The sequence below is a fragment of the Carcharodon carcharias genome, chromosome 12, assembly GCF_017639515.1.
Source record: "Carcharodon carcharias isolate sCarCar2 chromosome 12, sCarCar2.pri, whole genome shotgun sequence".
In the NCBI taxonomy this organism is placed as follows: Eukaryota; Metazoa; Chordata; class Chondrichthyes; order Lamniformes; family Lamnidae; genus Carcharodon; species Carcharodon carcharias.
The window spans coordinates 78,571,337-78,592,543 of record NC_054478.1 but is presented as its reverse complement, the minus strand read 5'-3'; the positions used below and the strand labels follow the sequence as shown (position 1 = coordinate 78,592,543).

Below are 21,207 nucleotides of genomic sequence, written 5' to 3'. Positions count from 1 at the left end.
ACCTTCTCTCTGCTGCACTCCGAGGCTGCCACATGGATGTCATCCATGTCTGCGGGTAGCTTTTGTCCCCGAGGAGCCAACAACGCAGTTTTTGTGGACCCTGGAAGACGTCAAGGATCTGAGACCTACTGAGAATGTAGGAGTCATGAACACTCCCAGGGAACCATGCACAGACCTGCAGGATGCATTTGTGGTGGTTGCACACCAGCTGAACATTCAGCGAGCGGAAGCCCTTGCAGTTGACTGAGGTCACCTGTGGAGCCCTGAAAGAGTCACTGACTTAAAAGCTGAGCGCTCCTGGCTCCTGGCAGTGGATGCCCTCCGTGTCCCAGTGGCGCCAAACCCTGCAGCAGGTAGCTGATGTGACCAACCAATTCCCTGGGCATGCTCAGTCTTCAGTGACACTGGTTCTTAGTCATCTGCAGGAATGACAATCGCCATCTATAGACCCTGGATCATGTCAGCGGCGGTTCCTTGGAATCAGGGATGACGTCCATCAGGCTTGGTGAAACTTCAATTGGCTGAGGAGCCCAATTCTGGATCCATATGTTCTCCCACAATGGGGGCACATTGTCCCACAGGGGAGAGGAAATCACAGCCCCGGGTTGGCTTCCTTCTCCTTCCTCTGCCGACGCCTTGCTATTGAGTTGCTGAGCCTCGAAGTGGCTTGCCAAGCGATCGGCAGCATTCTCCTCCAAGTCAGTGGTGTTAATTCCTCCGTGCTTTAGGGTGAGCTTGAATGTATCCTTATACCTTTTCCTTTGGCTGCCCTTTGAGCTTTGGCCAATGGAGAGCTGAGAGAAGAGGGAGGCAGTTTTCGGGCATCTGGACGCAATGGCCCATCCATTGGAGTTGGTTCTGCAGGAGCAGGGCTTCAATGCTGGTAGACACAGCTTCATGGAGTGGTCCTCCAATTTGATCCCCAGGATTCGGTGCAAGCACCACTGATGGAAGCTCTCAAGGATCTTAATGTGGTGTTGGTAGACAGTCCATGTTTCGCTGCAGCAGAGGAGGATGGTCAACACAACAGCTTTATAAACCAGAATCTTTGACTCCAAAGGTCCTTGTTGTCAAAGACACTTTGGCACAGCTTGAAGAAGGCAGCGCTGGCACAGTTGACTTAGTATTGGGCTTCCTCATCAATGGTAGTCCCTTGGGAGAGATGGCTGCTGAGATAGGGGAAGCCCTGCACATACTCCACAACCACCCCATTTACATGGATGGCGCAGGCAATGTTCAACTGGTCCGGGGAAGGTTGGTGAAGGACCTTTGTCTTGGTGATGCTTGACAGGCCGAGCCCCATATATGAGGTGTTGAAGAGGTCAAGCATCCTTTGCATGTCCTGTACAGAATGAGCCATCATGCAGTAGTCATCCGCAAACTGAAGGTCATGGATGTACATGGTGGTGAGTTTTGTTTTTGCTGGAAAGCAACCAAGGATAAAGAGCTTCCCGTCCAGATGATACTGAATGCTGACACCAGGTGATACGTCATCTTGGATGAGGTGGACAATAATGGTCAGGCAGATGGTGAACAAGGTGGGGGTGATCACACAACCTTGTTTGACCCCAATCTGGATGTGAAAGGTGTCAGCTTCAGATCCTCCAATCCTGGGTCTAGCTAGGTGCTGACCAGCAAGGGCTTACCGTGTCACTTCCACAGTAAGCGGATGCCCCAGCTGCCCATTCTTTCTAAGGGTGCTGCTCCTCTCGCTGACCACCCAGGTGCCTCTGTCGCTCTCTTCTCCTTTGTCTCCGCTTCCTGTAAACCATGAGGCATACAGCTGGGTCACCGGGCTCCATGCTCCTGATGTTGTTGTACTCCTGCAGGATGAAGGAGAGAGACGCGTGGGTTAACTTAGGTGTACTATGAACCTCTCTTGGTTAGGCTAAAGGCCCCTTGACGCATCCCAGAGAGTGCAGGCTACCACTTGGATGGCCAGAATTTATTGCGCTGCATGGCTGGCTGAAGCCCACCCCCCACCACCCTCCCCTCCATCTCCCTCCCCTCCACTTGACTGATTGGTGACAGCTTTGCCCACTGGACAGCATTCTGTGCTCTCAGCTCAGGTGCAGGCATTCTCCTAATTCGCACTGCAAGGCTGCACTGTTAGTTTGAACTATGGGGGTGACTGGTCCAAATTCAGATGATAACATTGCAAAAGGCTGTGAGCACCTCCACCAGTGACTGTCCATGGCCAGCTTTAGCAAGGAGATTGTACAACATGCCCAGTCGTTCAACTGTTCTGCAGTCCATTAGTTTGCTCATTAGTTTGCAGTCTGTGCCCGAGGGGTGAAGAGCATTGGAACACTTGGTGGCACTTTCATGACTCTGCGTTGCTTGAGTGGGCAAATAAGCTAGAGACCCGACTCCATGCGTGTCAATGAGGCTGCATCTGAACCGTCTCAGCTGCAGAGGAATGACCACTTTATTTAAGGTTTCCCTAATGCATGGCCGCTTCCCTCCCCCACCCCCTGCACGCACTTGTGTACTACCATCAGCTGCAGCGCAGCCCTTGCCCAACCCTCCAACTCGGTTCAAATGCATTGCTGCCCTTGCCACCCCCCCAACTTGCCTCAACCGCAGTGCAGCCCTTGCCCTGGCACCACCCTGTCAGACAGATGGGAAAATGTGACTTTCCTGTGCCCTCGCCTGAATGCACGTCATCTCAACCTTGAAGTCCAACAGGAGACCTCCGCGAGCACTGCATACGTTACTGTGCACTCACCTCCAAGTTTCACTTGAAGTGCAGCTCACCAGGTGCACACTTTATAAATGCTGTTGTGAAACACCCAGACGTTATAGCGGGTAGGGATGATTCTGGCGAGCAGGGCTAATAGTGATATGCAGACATATTAAAATGAAGTTTCCGACGTGCTTTAGTAGGTAATGCTGCCCGCCATTGACTGGCACAGCTAACGATTGCAAACTGGTTTCACGATTTTGTGAAACCAATTTTTGGCCTTCCTGCCATATTGTCTGCTCATGTCCAATACCAATGGGCACGGAAAATTCCGCTTATTGTTTCTTTCAAAACATTGCACAATAACCAGTCCCTGGTGAAATAGGCACACACAACAGTTGTAATGTAGTTTTCAGAAGCTAACAGTTAGGTTCCAATAAATTTCACTTTCCCTTTTTCTCACATCAACAATATGATAAAGAGACAGTAAATGCCAAAGAGCTACATGGAAATCTGAAAAACAGTAAAACAGAATGGGGATTTGTCCATACACTGCCTGTCCTACAAAAGTGCTGGAATTTCTAGAACACTGTGGAGACATACCAAACATGTTATGGCGTACATCTTCTAATTTACAGTTTATAAAAATTGGTGTAGCACATAACAGGTGCTCAGACTTAAGAGCAAGTGCTTCTGCAGTGCATTATGATGTGCTCTGCAATTGGCCTCTTACAGAACCTAAGTGCCCATGAAGCAGGGAACCATCACCCAGTGTGCAGTAAAACTACAGGTACTAAAGATCATATTACTGGTCACTTTATATATGGACAATTAACAAGTAGCTTAAGGTAAATTCAGCCAGTGTTTGGTAAAATCACAAAAATTTATAAAAACATAGCTGTATTTGTCATAATGATTGGTCATAGTTATTTTTGTCGACATTGGGTTGGATTTCATTCTACTTATTAATGAGTAAATAGAACAAAACTAATTGAAAATGAACTAATTTATTCTCAGATATCTCAAGGGCTAAACAATACAGATATAATCATGGATCTGTGTCAATGGTTGTGTTACAGCCTCAGCCACTTGAGGACCTGACAGTTGAGCAAGTTCAAGATGATGTTGAAATTGAACCAGAGGAACAAACTGATGCATTTGTGGTGAGTGTTCATTAAAAACAGATGCAGTCAATGCGTGAAAAGAGTCTGGAGGGTACGTAGAATTTTATATTTTTCAATGTTAATTTAAATTTTTGGAAAATTTTTTTTTCATTGAAAGCAAAAATATTGACTGGAGGTTACACTTGGTACCATTAATAAAGAAAGCTCTTCTGTTACAATAGTTATGTATATATTTCAGTTTGCAATCCCATAATAAAATAGTGTGGTATCTGTGTATAAAAATCACTTTTGCAATATGCTAAGGCAGGTGCCTTAGTGGTGTTATTGTCTCCTTGTACCACATAAATGAAAGTACTTATTATCCATTATAAATGTTTCCTTCATTTAACAATTAAAATAATGAATGTTCCAGGTGAGCTACAGATATTTGGCCTTCATTAATTTATGGTCAGAATTTGTACAGGTCATTCAGCCACTCATATGTACAAATCCCAAAATCATCAGGAAACCTGATGCCGGTCTAGCTGATTTTGTGATCTACAATATTTTATCATGTTTCTCTCCCTTGCCTTTCTTTATGAAAATATCCTGGTGTCATCCTGCAAGAAGGCATAAAAATAGAAAATGCTGGAAATGCTCAGCAATCCTTGCAGCATCTGTGGAGAGAGAAACAGGGTTAAAATTTCAGGCCAATGACCTTTCTTCAGAATAAAAGGCCATAAATGCAAGTTAATTTCTCTTTATTACTATAAACTTTTCTGGTGTAAATTTAATTTTTGTCTTCTTTTCTAGGCTTACTTTGCTGATACTAATAAGGTATTACTAACTTCTTCTGATCAGCCAATTGCTTATTGCGATTACATCTTAAATATGGCTACTGCTACATGTTGTGGAACTAAATTTCATAATCTTATATATTTTCTTTACATAAGCAACAAGACCGTGAGCCAGTTTATTCAGAGGAACTAGGGATCGCAATCGAAAAATTGAAAGATGGTTTCACTCTTCAAGGACTTTGGGAAGTGATGGGTTGAACTTCAAGTTCACTTTTCTATTGGTTTTAAGAAGTTATTGTGCAGACTACATCTTGCAATTTCCGGTAATCATTGCTATTCAAAAATAGAGTCTTAACAATTAAAATTTCTTATTATCTTTCTGTTTCATAATCATTAACATCAAGATTAATGTTGGTTATAAGTTTTTATCATCTTTGACTTATTTATAGTTATTAGCGCCCGCTGTCTTTTTAAAGTTTAAACCCTCATTATGGTTTTAGCTGCTGAGAATACAGAATAATACTGAAAATGTTCTGCCCAAAAGTTTCATGTCTGAATGGAATAGTAATAGAAGGAAAACCCTACCTGATCCAGGCAGAAAATTGAGAGACCAATTCAAAATGTTTTTAAAAATCTAATCATTTAAATTATAGGTTTACCTTCTGAATGTTAGAAAATCAGAGGTTCATTTTAAAAAGACACTGGGATATGGCTATAATGACATTCTACTCTCTTACTAAACAATGGCCCTGTAACCTCAGATAAGGGTCAGATGCTTGCCATTCAGTCCTTTTATTGACCTGAATGGCAAGCTGTCAGCATTTGCCATCATTACTCCAGTGAAAGTGACAGCAACTTTGGAAGTTTGCACATGCGCAGAATAATGCAGAAATCCAGAAGTTGCACTTGGTAGTTTTATGGTTTTCCAGTGTGTGTGCTGTTGAGGACACCACCCCAACCTCCCCCATGACCCTCCCCACCTCCGCAAGTGCAATCCCCAAGCAATTAATGAATTGGAGAAAGCATCCACTTTTACCCTGCTAGTCTCTGTAAAAACCCTTGGAAAAGTTAGACTTTTTTGAATGAGGTGTAACTGGGCTTTTAGGAGAATCCTAAGTTCATAACTACTGCTAATATAACTGCTACAATATTGTATCTATTTGTCTCTGTCATTATTGATAAAAATTGTTCATATGTTCATTGTGTAAAAAGCGTGTGTACTTTCCCCAAATATTTTTGGGCGCAATTCTCCTTTGCAAAGGCAGAACACTACCTGAAGGGTAGTGCAGTTGTGTACTGTTCCAGTGATGTGGGAAAGGGATTTTTTTTCCATTATTAATGATTGGGCAACTAAATTACATTCTTAGAAATCGCATATCAAAGCCATGTAATTCCATGGAATTACTGTGCTCTTGATAACAGAGCAGACCTTTACCCATTTTTTAATAAAGAATTCAAGACCACATGATGTTGATAATATATACACACATACATATGAATTAGGAGCAGGAGAAGGCCCCTCGAGCCTGCTCTGCCATTCAATAAGATTATGGCTGATCTGTTTGCAACCTCAATTCCCACCTACCCCAATAACCATTCATCCCCTTGCTTATCAAGAATCTATCTAGTTCTGCCTTAAAAATATTCAAAGACTCTGCTTCCACCATCTTTTGAGAGAAAAATTTCTTTGTTGAGAAAAAATATCTCCTCCTCTTTGTCTTAAATGGGCGAGCCCTCATTTTTAATTAGTGTCCCCCACATGAGGAAACATCCTTTCCACATCCACCCTGTCAAGACCCCTCAGGGTCTTATATGTTTCAATCAAGTCGCTTATTACTCTTCTAAACTCAAGAATAGCCAGTCCAACCTTTCCTCATAAAATAACCCTCCCGTTCTAGGTATTGGTCTAGTAAACCTTCTCTCAACTGCTTCCAACACATTTACACCCTTCCTTAAATATGGAGATCAGTACTATACGCAGTGCTCTGGATGTGGCCTCACCAGTGCCCTGTGTAAATGAAGCATACACACTCTACTTTTGTATTCAATTCCCCTTGCAATAGTGATAACATTCTATTAATTTTCCCAATTACTTGCTGTACCTGCAAACTAACCTTTTCTTGCACTAGGACACCCAGATCCCTCTGCATCTCAGAGCTCTGCAATCTCTCATCATTTAGATAATATGCTTTTTTATTCTTGCTGCCAGAATGGACAATTTCACATTTTCCCACATTATACCCCATTTGCCAGGTATTTGCCCACTCACTTAACTTATCTCTATCCCTTTGTAGGTTAAGGTCTTCAAACCTATCTTTGGGTAGAATTTTGGCACGGACAATATGGCGCAATCTGGTTCATGACAGCAGGAAGGCAGGTCGCGATCGTCCACTCAGCCTGCTGATGGTGGGCTGTGTTTCCTGCCAATGGTCAGCAGGGAGCTCATTGTAATACATCAGCATCTTGTTAAAAGGCCATCCCGCCAGGCTCTAGACCCCTGCCGGATCGTCCGTCCACATCGGTGGGAAAGTACGTCAAAGTGCTTCACAACGGCACATGGGTGACGTGCACAATGGCTGTGAAAGTGACTGCGGCGCTCAATTTCTATGCTAGTGGCTCCTTTCGTGGCTCCACAGGTGACTTCTGTGGCATCTCACAAGACGCCACCCATAAATGCATCCATGAGGTCACGGATGCCACCTTCTCCATAGCACACAACTTTGTGTATTTTGACTGGGTCAGCGAGGATGCAAGGGCCATTGGATTCACCCAGATCTTGGGATTCCCACAGGTGCAGTGTGCGATTGACTGCACGCATGTGGTGCTCAGGCCTCCGTTGCTACACACGGTGGACTACATCAACCGCAAGGGCTTCCACTCATTGAACCTGCAGCTGGTATGCGATCACCAGAAACACATCCTGCAGGTGTGCGCCCAGTTTCCAGGGAGCGTGCACTGTGCCTACAACCTGAGTCGCTCGCAGATCCATGCAGTCTTCCAGGGTCCACAGAGGCTGAAGGGATGGCTCCTTGGGGAGAAGGGCTACCCGCAGAGGCCATGGCTGATGATACCCATGTGGCAGCCTCAGACTGCAGCAGAGTGACGGTATAATGAAGCTCATGCTGCAGCTCACAACTTGGTGGAACAAACCATCGGGATGCTGAAGCTGCGGTTCCGGTGCCTGGACCGGTCTGGCGGTGTCCTGAAATATAATCCACAGAGGATGTCACGCATCATTGTCGTCTGCTGTGCCCTTTACAACCTGGCACTCTAACGGGAAGACAAGCTGGCTGAGGAGGAAATGAAGGAGCTGGAGCTCTCCTCGGATGAGGAGGACGGCAGTGGGGATGAGGGTGAGGAGGTCTTTGGTGGTGGTGATGATGACGGGGATAAGGATCTCACACTGGCTAGACAAGGCAGTCGTGCTCGAGAGGCCCTCACAGCTGCCAGATTTGTGGAGGATGATGACAACATACAGTGAGGTGTTCCCATAGATCCTCTCATCACAGTTGTGAACTTTGACTCCAGTCTGGCTTATGGCAGTGCCAAAAACCTCTTTAGGAATGCTCCTGTCGTGGAGATGCAGTGGAGGCCATAATATTCCATCCATGTGTTACCTCCTGTGCACTTAACATCATCTCTAAATCCACCCCACCTTAATCGATGTCACTGGTTCATTTACATCTGTTTTGCATTTGCATGCTTTTTGTATTTATTTTTTCTCTTTCTCCCTCAAATATCTCTGCTGAGACATTAGGCCATAGTTTTTGTAGATTAAGATCATGACAGGATCTTCAGAACTAGGGTGTCTTTAGATGTTCAACTGGTGTTTAGGTATTGCTGAAAAAAGTGACGTGCCTAAGCTTTTTGACTTGCATTCATCTGGACACTTGCAAGAATACCAATATAAGGGGGAAAACAACAATTTATACTGTATGTGAAGAGAGTGTTGATTGGTTGGCAACTGGTACTACCATGGGGAATGCACCACTGATGGTGACTGATAGTTAATTGTCAAGTATTGTTTGAATTTAAACCAAGCAGCTTGATGATTGGTCAAGGCATTACCCTGAAGACTGAACCAGCGAATGGCTATCACTTATTTTGTTTAGCTGAAACAGGCGTAATCTATGTACATGTTCTTTCTGTCTGCAAAGAATAGGGCCCTGTATATATAGCTTCCAGTACACACAAATGCACCACATTGGGAGCCTAACTGACAACCTTAAATTGGTTGTTAGCGTAACTCTTAGCACATTGAGGATTATTTAGCAAATGTTGTCCAATCGCGTAATCATATCTAATGTTGGACACTTTTGAGTTTTACAAGCACGGGCTGGTTGGCCACAGTCTGTACCCTGCCCGTTGCAAACAGTAGCTGGAACATGCTGTTTGATGCAACCTACCAGTCGTTGGGACGAATGGTCTACATACTGGCACTGAAATCCATATACCGCGTTACTCATTTATGTGATCGGCAGAACATCTTTTTGGCTTGACGGGAATGTCCAGTTTGTGGCGAACACCACTCATGTTGCTACTGCATAGTAGCAGTGTGAAACAGCTAGCTTCACCTGTTGCTCAAATTTTTGAGATACCTTGCCCTTCCAGAGTAATCTGAGGTAGGTTGCACACTTTTCAGGGCCGAAAGTGATGGCCTTAGGCCCATTTATTAGTTTGCATGATATACAGTGTGAAATCACCAGATCAGGGTAGCCATTATTCTGCAGGATGCCTTTGATGCACTCTATTTCAGCATCAAGCTTTCATGGTGAGCAAATGGCTCAGGCCCTATTTACAAGGCTGCTGATAAGACCAATATTATAGCACATGGAACTGCAAGAATCCCAACGTATATATTGACCAGTGAAGGTAGGCTTGCGGTAAACCATGGTAGAGAATCCCATGGTAGATTTCTCAACTAGTATTTCAAGTAATTCGACTTACAGGTAAGTTAAGAAAGGTAAGCTATCTAATGTATTTCTTCAAGCATGTATTAAACGCAAGGTTGTGTTTTCATTTCCAAACACCTTGATAATGCTAAAGTGAGACACAGTCCCATGATTGAGCGAGCATTTATGCGAGATGAGATTGAACAGATTGGTAATAGGGTTACTAATTTACACCATGTCCTACACTGCTCTTGTTCCGGAGTGCATAAATTTCTTTCATTTTTCGATTTAATCCATTTATGCTGCTATATTGCTTCAATAGAAGACCGCACCATAAAGGGTAACTGTTTGAAACATGTCCGCACCATAAACTCACCTAAGCGGAAGCAGTTTCTCAATGCAATTAATGATACCACTAAAACATAACAAATCTCTTTGACCATGTACTCTCAGAAAGTGAGAAGTTTGTTTTTGCACGTGGTTTCAGTTTTGGTGTGCCTTCATCCCAAATCAAACAGGAAGACTTATTAGCTGAATTTGAACTCCCATATGTCCAACTATCATGCCACAAACAAGCGACCACCGCAGACACTGAATCCTTAAAAGCGCGCCTAGGTGATCTAGCACACTGTTATGGCACAGCAGATGGTAAATGCCGAGCTGCTCAAATCCCAGAGGGAAACTTGAAACAGCTGCCACAACTGTTCTGCAATTTGTATTTTATTTCGAGATGCGTGCCTTGAATTCAGTAGCAATAAGCCTACCGAGACTTGAGGTTTTTTACAAAACTAAATTAAACATTTATTAATAAAATAAATGATTTTAAGCAAATACATCGGTCTACAAATTACTACTGTAATAACTCCTAAATCCTCTAATTAATCTGGCTCCCAGTTACACCTCCGTTAAGGCAATAGTAAAAACAAATTGACCCAGGCAAAGCACACAATACCCTAGACAGTGATATTCAAAGTGAGTTCCTGGAGACAGAAACTTGATGCACAGAGGCTGGAGGCTTTTCACACTTGTGTTAGAATGCCTTCCCCCTTACACATAACCTCATCTCCTTTATAAATGTGACTCCCTTTTTAATGTAAATTCCATTGTTCCAATATGGCTTTGCAACTTTACTTTTCTCATAATATAAATCTTTCATACTATTAATTTTATCAGTAACTTTTGGGAAAAATAAACACGGTATTTGGCTTAGCTTCTTTTAGCTAGGTGTAACATCCTACCATCTCTTTGAAATTCAAACTACTCTAATTTATCGAAAAATGCTAATTTTCCTCACTCCTCACATTCTAAAGATTCAGCCATGTTTATGTATTTAGCATTTCAAACTTTGCTTCCCTTTTGATAACTCAAAAGCTCCATACCAGTGGTCTCCAATTCAATTAAATCCCCCTCACATATACATACACACAGAGAAACTAATCCAAACCCCACTACTAACCTACCTTAACAATAAATCACAATACTATAATGAAAATTATATTCTCACGACATCCCCCTCCTTACTGGAAAATGAACTGTCATAATTTAAAAATGTAGCTTCATTTTCTTAACACATTTTACATTACCTCCTATACTTATCTACATACTCACACTATTACATTATCAGATGTATGCATTAACATAATATACAAATCCTTAGTATCAACAGAAATCATTCCAGTCCAGTGTCCAGGTTTTTAAATGTCCAGTTTTCCCTTTCAGCTTCAAACTCTTGACAATGCATCTGCAATTAGATTTTCTCAACCAGCTACATCTATAATCTGTAGATTAAATGATTCCAGTAATAAACTCCATCTGAATAGTCTTGCACTTCTGTCTAAAATTTTTTCCAAAAATTTGAACGGATTGTGGTCTGTATAAATAATTGTTTCTGATTAATTGTTTGCAATGTAAATCTCAAAATGCTGCAATACTAACACCCAAACCCAGAGTCTCCTTTTCGATCATTGAATATCTTCTCTGTTGTACGCTCAATTTCTGTGAAAAATACCCTATCAGTTTCTCAATTCTGGTGTCACCTTCTTGTAACAATACTGCCCCAATGGCTATATCGCTGGCATCAATGGCCAAATTAAATTGCTTGGCATAATTGCGTACTGCCAAAACTGGTGTCATAGTCAATACAGTTTTCAAATTGTCAAATGTGCTCTGATACTACTGTGACTGTTGAAACTTCTTGTTATTTTTTAATAGTTCAGCCAATAGAACAACCACACTGCTAAAATTTGGTACAAATTTCTGGTAAAACCAATTCATGCCCAGAAATCTCAAAACTTTTCATTTTGTTGTAGGCATGGGGAAATCCACAATAGCCGTGACTTTCACATCTCTCGGAGCCATCTTACCATGTCCAATGGTATGGCCTAGATATGTAACTTGCACTTTTTCAGATTCACTTTTAGCCAAGTTCATCGCCAAATTAGTTTCTTGTAGTCAACTACATAATTCTTCTAGATGTTGTAAATGCTCCTCCCACATTTAACTGAAAACTATCAAGTTGTCAATATAAACAGCACAGTTGTTCAGTCCTGCAATTATATTGTTTGTCAGTCTTTGAAATGTTGCAGATGCATTTTTCATACCAAATGACATGACTTTAAACTGATATAGTCCATCTGGCGTCACAAAAGCCGATATCTCCTTTGCTCTCTCCGATAACAGTACTTGCCAATATCCTCTCAGCAAGTCAATATTTGTGATAAATTTTGATTGTCCCACTTTCTCAATGCAATCTTCCAACCGTGGTATAGGAAACAAACCCACTTCTGTCACTGCATTCACCTTTCAGTGGTCCACACACAGTCTTTGTGTTCCATCTGGTTTCGGTACCAGCACAATAGGCGAACTCCAGTTACAGCAACTAGGCTCAATGATGTCATTTGAAGCATGAATTCAATAAGGATGTTGCCTTATTGAAGAAGATTCTTCTGCACACACATCATGTAAAGCTAAATTTGTCTTCCTCAGGTTATTCCCACAAATAGCTTTGTGTGACTGAAATAGCTTCTCCAAATCATGTTAACACTTGTCTGGAAAGTAACTCAATGTTACATTTAAATTTTCAAGTATCCCCTCATTATCCAATTTGATTAGAGGAAAATCAATTTTAGGATCCTTTATTTCTACCTCTTTCTTCTTTTCTACCACCATTAATACCTCTTTTTGGTCCTCTTCCTTGTCAAAGTGTTTTATAAGCATATTTACATGACATACCCTCTGCTTCTTTCTTCTATCTGGAGTATTTATTAAATAATTTACTTCACTCAGTTTCTTTTCAATCCTGTAAGGTCCACTATACCTTGCCTTTAATGAGTCACCCAATACTGGTAACAGAATAACATTTTCTCTCCAGCAACAATATTCCCAGCTGTAGCTTTCCTGTCTGCTTTCATTTTCATCACTTGCTGTGATATATTTAAATGTTCCCTAGCCAACTCACATGTTCTGTCCAATCTCTCTCTGAAGTATGATATGTAATCCAGGATAGTTTCTAAATTTTGACCCACCAATTTCTCATAAATCAATTTCAGTGGTCCCCTTACCTCATGACCATAGATTAGTTCAAAAGAACTAAAATGAGTCGATGCATTAGGAGTGTCCCTAATAGAAGATAACAAGAATGGGATTCCTGTATCCCAAACCTGTGGATAATCCTGACTGTATGCTCTCATCATAGTTTTTAGAGTCTGCTGCCATCTTTCCAAAGCCCCCTGTGACTCAGGATGATGAAGTGTTGACTTAAATAGTTTTATCCACAAACTGTTCATTACTCCCTTAAACTGTGTGACATGAAATTTGAACCCTGATCTGATTGTGTTTCTTTTGGTAAACCGTATCTTGTAAAAAATGTAGTCAGCTCTTTCACAATTCTCTTTGTTGTAATATCTATCAAGGTATCGCTTCAGGAAACCCTGTAGGCACATCCTTTATTGTCAGTAAGTACTGATTTCCAATTTTAGTTTTAGGGGAGGGGTCATACAAAATCAATCATGATCCTAGTAAAAGGTTCTTCAGATGCTGGAATTGGAATTAAAGGTGCTGGCTTAATCACTGCTTGTGGTTTCCCTGTCACCTGACATGTTCTACAGAATTTGACTACATCTGTATGCAATCCAGGCCAATAAAAATGTTTTTATATTTTTGCCTGTGCCTTTCTAATTCCTAAATGACCCTCCATTGGAATTCATGAGTTATTCTCAGGATCTCATTTCTTTATCCAAATGGTATAACAATCTAATGTACTTCCCTCCAGCTTTCATCTGCTGAAATAGGATAAGGCCACCATTTTATCATAAAAATGTTACCCTTAAGGTAATAACATTCTGGAATACATTCTGCCTCTGTTTCTGAGTAAGCTGCCTGATATAACTGTCTTATTTGGATATCCTTTTTCTGTAGCTCTATCAGCTGCATTGAGCTAAATACCTCAGCTGTATTATTCCCATTCTTTCTTCCTGAACAATCTTATCTTAGTGTCAGCTAATTGGATTTCCACAACTTCTCCCTGCCTTTTAACTTCCTGTTCTTGTTTCAACCTCTGAGCTTTTGATCTTATTATCACACAATCTGGAAACAATCCGGGATGCTCTTTCCACAACACTTTTTGTTGACAACGCCTCTACAGGCTGCTCAGCTACCATAGGCATCACCCATATCTGTGACCCAGCTATATCAGTGCCTAAAATAAATTGAATCTCTGCAATGGGCAAATTTTACACTACTCCGACAATCACCTCACCTGCTTTCCACTTACTTTTTAGATTTACCTTCCACAAGGGAATATTTTTAGCATCTTAATGAACCCCACTTATTATTACCTGTTCCTGCAATACTCCCTCTGAACAACAAATATCACTTTCCCACAACATTAAGTATTGACTAGCTCTTGTGTCCAGATTGTGTGATAATAAGATCAAAAGCTCACAGGTTGAAACGAGAACAGGAAGTTAAAAGGCAGGGAGAAGTGGAAATCCAATTAGCTGACACTACGATAAGATAGTTCAGGAAGAAAGAATGGGGAATAATGCAACTGAGATATTTAGCTCAATGCAGCTGATAGAGCTACAGAAAAAGGATATACAAATAACAGCTAGTAACAACAATATCCAGTTTTCCTGTGGCCATTTCATGTTTTTAGCTATCTTCTCACATGAAATAAAGAATGCTTCAACATCTCTTTCTTCAAACTTTGCACAAATTTAAACATCTCCCCTTAGGGTTCTGATCTGGAACTAGGTCCTTCCACACCATCTGGTGTCTCTTTTTTAACTGCATCACTTTAAGCTGGAGCTCTGTGTCTCTCTCTTTTTCTCTTTCCTCCATTTCTAACCTTGCCATTTCTAATTCCCTTTCCTATTTTCTTTCTCTCTCCTGCCTTTCTCTTTGTTCCGTTTGGAATGCTTGTTCCCTTTCCTTTTCTTTTTCTGCTGCCTCTAGTTCCAATTTTTCATTTCCAACTGAAGTCTTGCCACCTCCAGCTGTGCCTCACTAGTGGCAGGTAACTCTTCCAACTTTAAATGCTGTCAACTATGTCTGCTTTCTTTGCCCCTACAGGTAATCCTAATTGTAATTTATCTGCCAATTCCATTAATTTAGCTTTATTTACCTTTTGTAAACCAACCAAAGTTATAACTTCAACTCCCAGACAAGTCTTAGCAACTGCAAACGCCAGTCTCATCACTTTCAAAAGAAAAACCTCACACCAACTCCTGAATTCAAAGTGCTTCTTGTACTCATAAACTTAAGATTCACCAATCCCAAACCAAGCAAGAAGTTTCAAATATATCGTGCAAGGAGCCCCCAATTTTGTCATGGCAGAGCAGATGGTAAATGTCAAGCTGCTCAAATCTCAGAGGGAAATTTGAAACAGCTGCCACAACTATTTTGCAATTTGTGTTTTATTTCGAGATGCGTGCCATGAATTCAGTAGTAATAAGTCCACCGAACCTTAAAGGTATTTTTACAAAACTAAATTAAACATTTATTAATAAAAGAAAAGATTTTAAGCAGATACAAAGGTCTACAAATTACTACTATAATAACCCCTAAATCCCCTAATTAATCTGGCTCCCAGTTACACCTCCGTTAAGGCAACAATAAAAACAAACAGACCCAGGCAAAGCACACAATACTCTGGATAATGATATTCAAAGTGAGTTCCTGGAGACAGAAACTTGATGCACAGAGGCTGGTGGCTTTTCACACTTGTGTTAGATCTTAGAATTCCTTCCCCCTTATACGTAACCTTATCTCCTTTATACATGTGTCTTCCTTTTTAATGTAAATTCTATTGTTCCAATATGTCTTTGCAACTTTACTTTTCTCACAATATAAATCTTTCATAGCACTAATTTTATCAGTAACTTTTGGGAAAAAGCTTCTTTTAGCTAGGTGTAATATCCTACCGTCTCTTTGAAATTCAAATTACTCTAATTTATCTAAAAATGCAATTTTTTCTCTCACCTCACATCCTAAAACTTCAGCCATGTTTAGGTATTTAGAATTTCAAACCTAGCTTCCCTTTTGATAACTCAAAAGCTCCAGACTAGCTGTCTCCAATTCAATTAAATCCCACCCCCCCCCCAACCCCGCACAAACATACAAGCAGAGAAACTAATCCAGACCCCACTATTAATCTACCTTTACAATAATATTATGAATATTATTATATTTTCATGCACCCTTATTGTGGGATTCCGAATGACCTGTCCAACTTTCACGTGCATCGCGAATATCTTACAACGTTGCAAGGTCTTAAGACCAACCCTGACCTACACATCAGTAAACCTGACAAAGGGATGAAAATAGTCACCCTTATCAAGCATGACTATATCAACAAAATGCTCACCAATTTTAATGGCAAGTCCAAATTTGTATCTATTGGACCTGCTGCTCAACATGATTGGACAGCCTTGCTCGAAAGTAAGCTAACAAAATGCTTGCTGGACCTGTGTTGAGCTACCACATGATATATATGACAGGGTTCATCCTCACGGTTCACTATGTCCATGTATGTATGGATTGCCCAAGCCACACAAAAGTGATGTCCCTCTCCGCCCCATCTTATCTATGACCAGTTCTGCACAACATGAATTAGCCAAATGGTTGAGTGAATTGTTACAATCAGTTTTGAAAAGCTTTCCGCATACACAGTAAAGGATTTCTTCACATTTACGAAGGCCATTCAGGACTTGCATATCGACAGCAATGCTGTGTCCATGTGTTCATTTGACGTTGCTAGCCAATTCACCAATGTTCCACATAAGGAAGCCACAGATATTTATGTTGCAGCACTATATCATGGTGATATAGACCCTCACCATTGTGTGAATCAATATTCATTGAACTTATGAACTTGGCAACTTGAGCAGTTGAGTTCAGTTTTAATGACAGCAGGTATGCCCAAATAGATGGCATTGCCAATGGGATCCCCTCTAGGCCCAGGTCTCACAAACATCTTTTTTGGGTTCCATGAGAAACATGTCTTCGATGGAATGACACCTAACCTCCTACCCCTCGCATATTTCCAATATGTGGATGATACGTTTGCTATATTTAAATCTGTAGTTACATGTAATAATTTTCTTACATGTCTTAATGGGCTCCATCCTGCACTCAAATTCACCTATGAAATGGAGCAGTCAAATGAACTTCCCTTCCTTGATGTACTAGTTGAGAAATCTGCCAGGGGATTCTCTACATGATCTACAGCAAGCCCACCTTCACTGGTTAGTATACGCATTGGGATTCTTGCAGTTCCTTGCTAAAAGATTAATTTTATCGGCAACCTTGTAAATAGGGCCCGAGCCATTTTCTCAGTATGCAAGCTTGATGCTGAAATAGGGCTCATCAAAGGCACCTTGCAGGATAATGGCTACCCTGATCCAATCATTTTGTGCTGTATATCATGCAAACTCATGAACGAGCCTAAAGCCGTCACTTTCAGCCCTGAAAAGTGCCTAGTTTACCTCAGAATACCCTGGAAGGGCAAGGTATTTCAAAAATTTGAGCTGTTTCATGCTGCTACTATGCAGTAGCAACACGAGTGGTATTCGCCGCAAACAGGGTGCTGCTGTCAAGCCAAAAATACATCCTGTTTATCACACAAATGAGTAATGTGGTTTATGAATTTCAGTGCCAGCATGACACTAGGCATGTAGGCCATATGTCCCAAAGACTGGCGGATGGTATCAAACAGCACGTCCCAGCCACTGTTCACAGCAGGCAGGGTATAGACCATACCCAACCAGCTCGCGCTTGTAAAACTCAAAACTCAGTGTCCAACATTAGATGTGATTCCGTGATTGGCAATATTTGCTAAATAATCCTCAGTGTGCTAAGAATTACACTGACAACCAATTTAAGGTTGTCAGTTGGGCTCACAATGTGGCCCATTTGCATATACAGGCAGCTACATATATTAATACACAGAGCCTTATTCTTTGCAGACGGAAAGAACATGTACATACAGAATCCGAATCATAGAATCTTTACAGTGCAGAAGGAGGCTATTCCATCCATTGAGACTGTACTGGCTCTCTGAAAGAGCATTCCACCTAGTCCCAGTCCCCTACCGTATCTCCATAACATTGCACATTATTTCTTTTCAGGCAGCAATCCAATTCCCTTTTGAATGCCTCAATCAAACCTGCCTCCACCACCCTTTCAGAAAGTTCGTACTTCAACACTTCAAGTTTGCCTCTTCATGTTCCAAAGTCTCTCAATGTGTTTGGTGTCCTCCAAAATGAGCCTTCTCCATTCTGGTCAGTCACAAGCCAGGGTCTCCAATGAGTCAGTGGGAATGCTTGATCTCTTCAAAGATTTTCAGAGGACATCCCTAGAGTGCTTCCACTGCCATCCTGGGAATGTCCTGTCACAACCAAGTTCTGAGTAGAGCAGCTGCTTTGGGAATCTGGTGTCAGGCATGCATGTGACATGTACTACCCAGCAGAGCTGGTTTTGAGTGATTAGTGCCTCAATGCTAGGCAAATTGGCTTGGGAGAGGACGCTGCTGTTGGACTACCTTTCTTGCCACTGGATTTGGAGGATCTTGCGAAGGCACTGCTAGTGGTACCTCACCAGTGCTTTGAAGTGCCAGCTGTAGGTTGCCCAAGTTTCTGAAGCATATAGGAACCTGGGGATCACTGTTGCCAAGTAAACCTTGACTTTAGTTAGTCTAGAGGAGGTTACAGAGTTAGGGAGAGGCAAGGAAGGATTTATGAACAAGAATAAACATTTTAAAATATAAGATTGAAATGTCCAACTAATATCTATCTTGATCCTAGTGCCAGTTAATATTTACCCTAAGAAAACAAGTGATTCCCTATTCTGGAATATTATATTCAGTTGCCTGGAAAAAGCAGGTGGCTAAAATTGAAAAATATGTCCACAAAAACACCTAAATTTGAGGAGACCAGCACCTCTGATCAACCAGCACATGGAGGAATAGTAAAGTTTAAAATTATTGTCAATCTTTCATAGAATTTACAGCACAGATACATGCCATTTGACATTGTTTGTTCCACTTGAACTCTTCCAACTGAATTTACTTCATTTCACTTAATCAGCACATCTTTCTATTGCTCCATCATCTAACCTCCTCTTAAATACATCCATGCTATATGACTCAAGCACTCCACGCAGTAATAAGTTTCACATCCTGAGTAAAGAGATTAATTTAGGACCTGGGAATATTCATGGGAGAATGGGCTATGACTGCTCTAGGGGCTAAGAACATTCTATAGGTTTGTGGTCCTGGTTTGGTGGGATTTGGACATGGCTGAGCTCCGGCAGCACTCATAAGGAGGGATGAGCTAAGAAATAATTTTTGTGTGGGTTGCAAGTCCTGAAGGAAATGGGAGCAAAGTGCCAGCTATAGGCAAAGGCTAGAGAAAAGTTGGTAAACCTGGAGTACTCGGGAGTTCTGAACAGTGAAGAGAAGGAGCTCTGGGTGCTGACAAACTGTGGGATCTGTGAGGCATGACTGGGACATAGAAAGAATGCAGTGTGCTAAGATTTGCAAGTAACTGGAAATAGATGCAGTAGGGGTTTGAGGGAATGTAAGGAATTGGAAGTACTGAGATGGGTTTTGAGAGTACCTAGAAGGGGAACTGGAAGCTTTAAGAGGGACTAACAAAATAGAAGAGGAAGCTGGTTGCTAGGATCAGTGAATGTCTGTAAGTCCCCCTCTATTTCATCCTGTCACACTCTTCCCTCTGTCTTCATCCATCTCAATTTTTTCTTCAAATCTTGTTTCCCTTGTTTACTTTCACTCTATTGCTTTCATCCTTCATTTCTTGTTCTTTCACTTCTCATTTTTTTCACAGCCTCCTTCAGCTCTCAATCTCTTTCACCATTCAGCAGGCTGAGTATTTGAGTGACTGGATGAATTTGTAAACACGGGATGTGGGGTGGGCTAAGAAACATTCAGGAAGTTTAGTGACTAGGTGGGCTAGAAAACTTTTTGAAGCATTGGGTACAAAGTGGGTGAACGGAGAGGCATTCCTGCATGGATGAGCAAGCAGGCTGACAAAAACTTTGGATGGTATGCAAGCAAATGGACTGAAAGGCACATATGGAATTAAGGAATCTGGAAGGCCAGAAGAGGAGGCAACAGGCAATAATCCAGTTTTTTTTTACTTTGGTTCTTCTATATTTTGCTGACCATAATCCCAAGTACTGTCAGCAAATGCAATGGAAGAACAAATGAACCTGTCTTAATAACAGGGCAGAACTGATGCATCAAGCCAAGCTGCAAAGAAGTCGAGTGAAAAGAATGACCAAAGCACGGATGGAAGGGAAATCAGATAGTTGATCAACCTGATAGCCTGAATGCAAGCTGCCCAGCCTTTTCTCAGCCGAGGATGATTTGGGAAGAGTTGAGTCTTTGAAGTCCATTGTTCGGTGCAGCATGGAGACCAATAAAGATCCAAACAAGATATTCTTCACTTTAAAATTACTGAGTTGATAGCACTAAAAATAATGGTTCATTTTGATCTTGTAAAACTAACAGCAGTCTTCAAACTATACCCTTGGCCATTAAATTATTTATAAAATATCTAGTTACACAACATTACATTATACACTCGCCAAATTTTAAAGATGCTAAAATATTTGGCGTGCTGAGAAAATGAGTCACGTCATTTTATTAAAATGGTGAGATAAATGTTAAGTTTACTAATGAGTAAGGTTGATCAACTTTTAAACCTAAAAATGGGCATGAGCCGAGGTGATCACTACCTTCAGCTGTTCAGCAGTTGACATTGCTTCTCTCAGACTCCAGTAAGTTACTTGCGGATAAAAACGGGGTAACCACAAACAATTTCAGAGCTAAAATATAAAGCAATATGAATTTTAGGTGGATTTGGGGATTTGTAAAAGTTTAAGTATTTCCTGGTTGAGTTCTCAGTTCCATAATAGGTAATGGGCAAAGGATTTTGCTGAGAGTGGCATGTAATTTTTTCATTCAACTTTAGTATTTACATTTGATAAATCTAAACATATTTAACTCAGAAATCTATTCTATCCATAACAAAAACTAAATCTTTCTTATGTACGCAAATAATAAATTTTAAACGTGTACACATTGTCTTTTGCTTCATTCGGTTTTCTAAGTGTTCTATGGTTGGGTTTTATATGTGCATTAAAATATTTGATATTTCTATTTCGCTTAATATTGATGGTAGGAATCCATAAACATCTTGCTATTAGTCAGA

The 21,207-nt window shown here is 41.2% G+C and overlaps 1 protein-coding gene across 8 annotated transcripts in view; it reads left to right on the top strand.

The window, feature by feature from the left end:
* The window catches only part of bbs5 (Bardet-Biedl syndrome 5), a 71,288-nt gene that overhangs the window by 47,798 nt on the left and 2,283 nt on the right, over positions 1-21,207 (top strand). For 3 of the 8 annotated variants that reach the window (XM_041200741.1, XM_041200742.1, XM_041200739.1), the window contains 3 exons: positions 3,763-3,846; positions 4,600-4,623; positions 4,740-6,046. In XM_041200741.1, the coding sequence (XP_041056675.1) occupies positions 3,763-3,846; positions 4,600-4,623; positions 4,740-4,841 (210 nt within the window). In that variant the 3' untranslated portion in view covers positions 4,842-6,046. Of the gene's footprint in view, positions 1-3,700; positions 3,899-4,599; positions 4,624-4,739; positions 6,047-21,207 lie in introns of those variants that run through there. The other 5 variants (XR_005944567.1, XR_005944569.1, XR_005944568.1 and 2 more) reach the window with 5 other exon arrangements.